Source organism: Poromitra crassiceps (assembly GCF_964638095.1).
Source record: "Poromitra crassiceps genome assembly, chromosome: 20".
Taxonomy (NCBI): Eukaryota; Metazoa; Chordata; class Actinopteri; order Beryciformes; family Melamphaidae; genus Poromitra; species Poromitra crassiceps.
The window spans coordinates 6,342,004-6,349,758 of NC_139637.1; the positions used below are offsets into that span (position 1 = coordinate 6,342,004).

A 7,755-nucleotide genomic window follows, 5' to 3' on the forward strand; every position below is an offset into this window, starting at 1 on the left:
TCAGACTCTAGTTTAGGTAACATCACCGCGTCAAGCTAACGACAACAAAGACGTTGTTAGGCGCATTGCCATCCGGTGTTAATTCTGGGTCCGGGGTTTACGCCCCCATGACAAAAAGCGGGGTGGAAGGTGCCCAGACTACTCCGGGACAGTAGGTGGCGGTATGCGCCTATACACGTTGGTTGAGATCCGCCATTAATATCCGAAAAAGAGGAAGGGCTTTTCTTTTCGGCTTTCCTGGAAGAGACGGAGACGAAGCTACTGCAGCCGAGCAGAGGAAGATAACGTTAGCCAGAAAACATGCCTCGTGTTTATATCGGACGACTGGGCTACAACGTCCGCGAAAAAGACATTCAACGATATTTCAGTGGATATGGAAAGCTCATGGAAGTTGATTTAAAAAATGGGTGAGTTGTGCCTGAACGCGCGTTAGCTAACCTATCCTTCAGTGCTAACCTAGCCTGCTAGCATGTGATGCCCCTGTGCAGATTAATAACTAGCTAGCTAAATATAATGCAATGGATGCATCCATATAGCCAATACTTTCCTAAGTTTGATATCGTTATGCTGGTGTGTAAAAATAAACGTTAACGTCACTCATAGTATTATTTCGCTTTGCCCGTGTGGCAAATGTCGCATGGCCAAATATGGCGTCTTTGTGCTGAGTGTGCCAGCGTGCTGAACTGTACGAGATAATCTGTGTCAATGCGGGCACGTCATGTAAACGGAACTTGAATCCATAAAACCCTTCTTTCTCCGTTTAGGTACGGCTTCGTGGAGTTCGAGGATAACCGGGATGCTGATGACGCTGTGTACGAGCTGAACGGGAAGGAGCTGTGCGGGGAGCGAGTGATCGTCGAGCACGCCCGGGGGCCGCGGCGAGACTGGGAAGGAGGCCGTGAAGGAGGAGGCCGTGAAGGAGGCCGGGAAGGCCGCGGTGGCGGTGGGGGTTACGGGGGCGGTGGACGCAGTAAGTGCACTCGATACTCCCTTCTCCCCTCCCCCCCTCGGGTTGAGGTGCACATGTGGACTGCACACAGACCTGTTGTGTTGCTAGATCATTTCGCCATCAACAGGCTCTCTCAGCAAAACAATACTGAACATTTACAATAACACAACTGTTTGACCATTCATGTTGACTCTTAATTCACAGGTACACACGTTTTAGTTAGTCTCGAGTCCCAAGTTTAAGTGTCATGCGGTAGCATTGTAAATTGCAGCCTAGATTGCATGCAACTACCCAGTAGTTATGCAAGGTAAATGATGTAATAAGCATCGGTACATTCACTTTAGATTGCATATAGGTCATACGCTTGTTACATAACGCACCTAGACAGAGAAGTTCCTATGTAGTTAACCCATTGATACCCGATGCAGCATTTGTGTGTATATCCCACATTTGTGTGTGTATCCCTTTAAGAGGTTCGCGGTCTTAAAGGGATACACACACACACAAATGCTGCATCAGGTATCAATGGGTTAATGAAACCATGATGATTAGAATGCCTTTCTGTTTGGAGGATCCAGCTTTTGTGTGTTGGAGCTCATCCTGTAGTGAGAGTTGGCCATAGTTCAGACATTTTTTAGTAGAGTGCCTTATCTTGCAAAGCTGTCCTAGATAATATTTAAGATTGGTGGCCATGTTTTAAGCCATATATTTTCCATAACCCTTTCCCTGTGTTTGCACATCGGAACAATGTATGTTTATCGCATACCCTCATCACCAACATAGTTTGCATAGTTCATAGTCTAATCATTAGAAATAGACTTAACGTTACCATTTTCATGTGAAATGTGTATAACTATCTTTACTATAACTTTGGTATATATATTTTTTATCTTCAACATTAACAAAAGTCCTTGATGTTTCAATTTGAAAGAGTCCAGTTGCGGGCTGAGGCTGAGAGTCCATTGAGGCTAAAGATGACTGGCTAAGATGACTGCCTGTCCCGTTTGGCCTTGGCTTTCACCTTACAATGTGTGTGACTGTGACCTTTGCCCCCTTGATCCTTGGCTGACCTAACCGGAAGCCATGATGACAGCAGCCTTTTGCCAATAGACCAGGGGTGATGGTGAGGATTGCCATTGGTTTCTATGTTGACAGCTAAATTAAGTGGAGCGGCTCTAGTAAAAAAAACGTACACTCAAAATAAATGTTGTTAGTAAGCGAACTAGAAAAGAACAAATTTGAGGCTTGACATCCGGTCAAGTGGCTTAAAAGAAAAATCTTGTATGTTTGTGTTACTTGCAGTGGTTCTTACTCAATTTGATTGAACGCTGTTCTTGACACCAACTCATGTGGACGCCTCCTTTTTTTTCCTTTTTTTTGTCAGGGTTCGAAGGTCGTGCAAGAACATCACTGTGCATTTGTTTAAAGCATCACAGTGTGTTTTATACCAGAGTAAGGCAGGCTTTGTATTGCCAGGAACAGATCCAGTGGTGTTCTTTGCAGCAGAGAACCCGTGCAGTGGCTTGTAGATCACTTATCTGAAGGTTTGTGTTTACTTGAAATGGGATCAGAAAGGCCCCTTTCATTCTTTGTAAAAGGAAGAGAGAGAAAAAAACACTTATCTGGCAAGTTGTTTTCTTGTGTTAATTTGATAACCCAGGCTGATGTTTCTGTGTGTCAGCCATTTTGTTTTCCTCTGACTTGCGCCATTCTCTGTTGTTTTTAAAGGCAGTGGTGGTTACAGCAGCAGCCGGAGTCGCTCTGGCACTGGCAGGGATAAGTACGGGCCTCCTGTCCGTACCGAGTACCGACTCACCGTGGAGAACTTGTCCAGTCGCTGCAGCTGGCAGGACTTGAAGGTAGGCATGTGGAGAAGCAATGTAAACCAGTGTTTCCCCACTATTCATCCAGCTGTAGTGAGTCAGTACTGGCAGGAAATCGGAATGTAAGAGTTGACAGAGTTATGTTATGAGTTGACAGGGTTATATGTGCTACAAACAACACTTACCTTTTCAAACCAAATATCTTACTAATATAATTGGCCGAAAGCTGCTGCGTTGCGGCGACCCACAATTAACTCAAGTTGAGCGCAAGCCCACCGTGCGAGCTGCGTCTGCGAGACCTCGTGGGGCAAACCCAACGAGGCACAGTGCGAGGATGTAGAGCAGATCCTAAAGCTGCGCCCCCAGAGGCGGCAAGCAGTTAAAAAAAATATATACCTTTTGTTTTTCACACTACATCCCGATTTTGGATAGGGAGTTGGTTGAAAAACAAGTTTTCTTTAAGTAAAACTTCAGCCATGAAACGCAAATGAAGAGAAAGTTCTGTTACTTGTGATGTGGACTGGGTTGTTGTGCAACATGGACCTTTCGAGACGAGGGTGTGTATTTATGGATGGTGTCAAACAAGTGCCAAAGATAGGACAGCAGTTTGCAGGTGGTACAATTTCCATCTCTGGTGTTAAGTAAGCCTCAAATATTTCTTCACAGATGTTTTTTACATGTTGTCGATCAGAACAACTTACAAACTTGAGTGTGTACACCATATGAAGACACCATATGAAGATTGCTTGAATTATTTGTTGAACATTTGAGATTGTTTTTAATTCTTCTGACACATTTTCCCCGTGTCCTCCTCCAGGACTTTATGCGCCAGGCAGGAGAGGTGACCTACGCCGACGCCCACAAGGAGCGCACCAACGAGGGAGTGATCGAGTTCAGGTCGCACTCGGACCTGAAGAGGGCCCTGGACAAGCTGGACGGCACCGACATCAACGGGAGGAAGATCCATCTGGTGGAGCAGCAACCTCGCCGACGAAGGTCCGACTCTGGCAGCCGCTCCAGGTGAGGAGACTCCGCCCTCATCTCTGAACTCACTATTTCAAACAATCTTGAATCTTGTGCAACTTTGCTATCTACGGGGCGTCCGCCATAATTCTTCATTTTGCCCCCGTCGTCCACAGGTCTCGTAGTCGCCGCCGCTCTCGCAGCAGGAGCCACAGGAGCTCCAGGAGCCGCTCCAGGTGAGACCAGCTCTGCTGTTCATATGTTCATTCAAGACGTCCAAATCCAAATGAATACCGGTGATGTTTAAAAGCTTATAATATACCGTAAATTCCGGACTATAAGCCGCACCTGCAAAGTTGACTATTTTTTTCTTATATAAGCCGCACCGGACTATAAGCCGCGGGTGTTTTAATGGTATTTTTTTTTTTTTTTTTTTTGTGTTTTAATGTTTAATTACCATATGTAAGGGTCGCTTACAGGTAGGAAGCTCCCATTTATTAACATTTCAACAAAACAACATAACACAACACCACCTGTGTTGTTTTTTACAGTGCACACAGTGTCATACAGTGTGGTGAAAAGAGGGCAAGAGAGGAAATTAAAACTTATTATAGTTATATAGGATTTATAGTTAGAAAGAGTGCTAAAAAAGAGAGATTTTTTTTTTTTTTTTTTTTTTTTTTTTGAAAAAATCCATAGATAAGCCGCACCGTTATATAAGCCGCAGGTGCCAAAAAAGGCCAAAAAACGGGAAAAAAGGTGCGGCTTATAGTCCGGAATTTACGGTACTTTATTTTGGTATCTTTATCTTTAACCATACTTCTGTAGACATGACGAGAAGTCTGGCGGACACTTTATTCCTGTGTGTGCTATCAAACGGCTTTTTACCGCACATACTGTAAGAGGAAAATGGTTGGTTCATTGAGCAGGGTTCCCACGGTCATGGAAAACCTGGAAAAGTCATGGAATTGAATGTTTTGGAAAAATCGTGGAATTTTGTTGTTTGCCAGTAATGTACCATAACGGGCCGTTTTATTTTCCGTAGCTATTGACGTAAGTTAGTGCTTCTTGTATTTTATATTCTTTTCATGGAACTTCCCGTTTCATTTCAATAGCTTCCATGTAATGTGATGCAGTCGAATCCAATATAAAGAGGTATTTGATTCAGTCATTGCCTAGCAGTCCATGGACATTCTATTATGGATCCTGGAAAAGTCCTGGAGAAGTTTTGAAATTCATCCATGAAAACGTGTGGGAACGCTGATTGAGCAGCGTCTATTTGCACTTACAAATATACGTAATTTTGAAATCTATAATTCTAGCTTGCAAACCCACACATGCAGCTGCAACTTTGCCATATTGTGCTTTTGATACGTTTTGATTAATTGTGCAGCTCTAATTATCAGGGCATTTTGACTGACACGCATGTCTTGTATTCCCCCACAGGTCTCGTTCCCGTAGCAACAAGAGAAGCCGTCGTTCCCGCTCCGGATCAGCAAGGAAGTCTCGCTCCAAGTCCGGGGGAAGCAAATCCCGTTCTCGTAAAAGCGGGTCTCGTTCTCGCTCCCGCAAATCCCGCTCTCGCTCCCGCAAATCCAGGTCCCGTTCAGGCGAGCGAAAGTCCAAGTCCCGTTCCAAGAGCCGCTCCAAGGTGAAGTCGGAGCGGGATTCCCGCAGCCGTTCCAAGGAGAAGTCGGGTGACAAGAAGAAGTCCCGCAGCCGCTCTGCTTCCCCCGTGGAGAACGGAAAGGAGGAGAGCGCCGTCAAGTCCGCCTCCCGCTCGCCGTCCCCGCAGGTGGACGACCGACGATCCAAGTCCAGGGAGAAGCGCTCGCCCTCCCGCTCAAAGTCCCGCTCAAAATCCCGCTCTCGCTCCAGGTCTAGATCGGCCTCTCAGGATTAGAGTCGTGGAAGAGAGGTGTTTCTCTTGGCGTTCTGCTTGATCTCTGTGCTATACATGCCAGGCAGTCGTCGCAAAATACTGGCTTCTGCTTCCCGTCTACTTTTCTCCCTCAACTGTTCACTTGTCCCATTATGTTTTAGATGGAGACCCACCGCAAACATAGACAAAGCTACCTGCCGCCATTTTGACTATTTCAATCCACAATACTAACCTTGTCGCCAGATGGTTTGTTTCACACAACCATATAGGAACTGACTTGGGAACAGTTTCAAAGGGGCAGGTACTTTAAAAAAATACCTGGCAGGTGATTGCATGAACCACCTGTCTGTCACGGGCGTCACACCTAAAGCCCGCATGTCGCTGCCTCATAGGACGCCGTTTGGTGCGAACTGGTTCAGATTCAAATCGGTAGATTGGGGGCGTGGCAAGACGGATTTGTCGTGTGATCTCATGATCTTGCGTGAATCCAGCCGCCTCGCAAGGTTTCTACAAGACACACATTTTGGTAGAAATGTGGTTCTTGAACTGCTTTTGACATCTCAAACACAAAGCAGAGCTTCTGCACACCTAAAAATGACGGGTGCATCGGAGGAGGGAAAACCCGACCGAATCAAAAGAAAATAACTCCTGCACACTGTCTCCAAATGCAAAAAGTTTTATTTAACAAAGAATAACGTTTCGGTCCTAAGACCTTCGCATTCTTCTGAAGGAGGTCTTAGGACCGAAACGTTATTCTTTCTGACATCTCAAACACACAAATTATTCTATCTTCAAGAAACAGAAGTACCAGGTTTAGGATTATTCATAGCAACCAATCATGAGCTTCACCGTCATGCCAACAATCATTTGGTAGCGTCTGCCTGTTTATTTATATTCCAAATGCTATATTGTTTTGGAACAAAATTCTTCATGTTGGTATAATTTTGTGCTTCGCTCTCATTGTTTTTGTACAACTGCGTTTCTTTTTTTGATACTGAAGAAGTGCACGTTTGTGGGAGAAAAGTAGGCCATTTGGATCCAGCGTCTGATTTGATCGGTCAAGTCACTACAGTCCCAGTAAGGTGCATTCTCATTCGTTCAGTCGATCTTGGTTTGCTCTCGTCTTGCATAACTAGGACACGATCATAGAACTGCATACTACAAGGCACGAGAAGTGATTTGAATTTCATGTTGGTTGAGAAATATACATCGTAGGTGCAAAATGATTGATCATCTTTTAATCTGTTGTACATAGAGCTTGTGTGATGAGCGTTGAATACTTTTCTTTCTTGCTACTCTTTTTTTTTTTCTCTCTCCCCTCGGCAGCCTTGAGCAGGATGTCTATTAAATGCCACATGATTATGGAAATTACAGTCTCTGGATTTCATTTTTTGGAGAGAACTTGAATTCATCGCCATTTGGAGCTTCCTGCTTTCCTAATTTTTTTTCTTCGTGCTAAATTGTCATCCTGGCTGCATCCCCGATTTAAGCTATTTTTAATTTCTGAGTGCATTTCATCCATTGCTTTTTCTTATATTATGGTCGGTTGAATCCAAGAGTATATGGGACATCATGTCCGCCCCCTGTTTTGTTTCAAGTGTGCAACTAGTAGAGAAGCAGTTGCATTTGTAGCTCCAGGATGCATTTAAATCAAATGTAGTCTAGTCTGCTTTTGGGTTGTGAAACACCAAACCTGAAAGCATCCCACTCAGTTGCTTGGATTGAAGGAAAATTGTCCTTTTTTTTTTTATTGTAAATTTAATAAAAAGTTCTTAATGAAAACTGTTTTGTTCTGTTTTGTTTATTCCATACTGTAAAGGATTTCCACTTCTTAGAACCTTACTGCAGGATTGATGTGACCTACATCCAGCTAATTATATAATAAATTGTCTTTCATTAAGAGTTGTTTCTGCAAAGAGAACCGTTTTAATATTTGGGGGCAGGTGGGTGGGGGGCAGAGGATTATGAATATTTCAGTAAAAGACTGAAGCCGTTGATTAACCGACATACCTATCGATTCCACACCACATTATTTTCCCATATCGACCATAATGGGAAGTGAGCGGCGATTTCAATGAACGTCTTTCGCGTTACATTCATTGTAGGAGCAGTGACTGTACACTGGCACCGCGCATGCG

At 44.2% G+C, this 7,755-nt stretch overlaps 1 protein-coding gene across 1 annotated transcript; it reads left to right on the top strand.

The window, feature by feature from the left end:
• Positions 1–251: 251 nt before the first annotated feature.
• On the top strand, positions 252–7,391 carry LOC310794729 (uncharacterized protein). The gene is made up of 6 exons (XM_083656751.1): positions 252–407; positions 765–970; positions 2,678–2,808; positions 3,590–3,792; positions 3,912–3,971; positions 5,182–7,391. The coding sequence occupies exons 1-6, from the start codon at positions 301–303 to the stop codon at positions 5,636–5,638; spliced, it is 1,164 nt and encodes a 387-aa protein (XP_083512877.1). The 5' UTR covers positions 252–300; the 3' UTR covers positions 5,639–7,391.
• Positions 7,392–7,755: the final 364 nt, after the last annotated feature.

Bases quoted from the DNA above. Each gene is read 5' to 3' on its own strand.
- LOC310794729 (XM_083656751.1), top strand. From the start codon at position 301: ATGCCTCGTGTTTATATCGGACGACTGGGCTACAACGTCCGCGAAAAA. The intron at 971-2,677 runs GTAAGTGCACTC...TTGTTTTTAAAG, and splicing joins TTACGGGGGCGGTGGACGCA to GCAGTGGTGGTTACAGCAGC. The intron at 3,793-3,911 runs GTGAGGAGACTC...CGTCGTCCACAG, and splicing joins GACTCTGGCAGCCGCTCCAG to GTCTCGTAGTCGCCGCCGCT.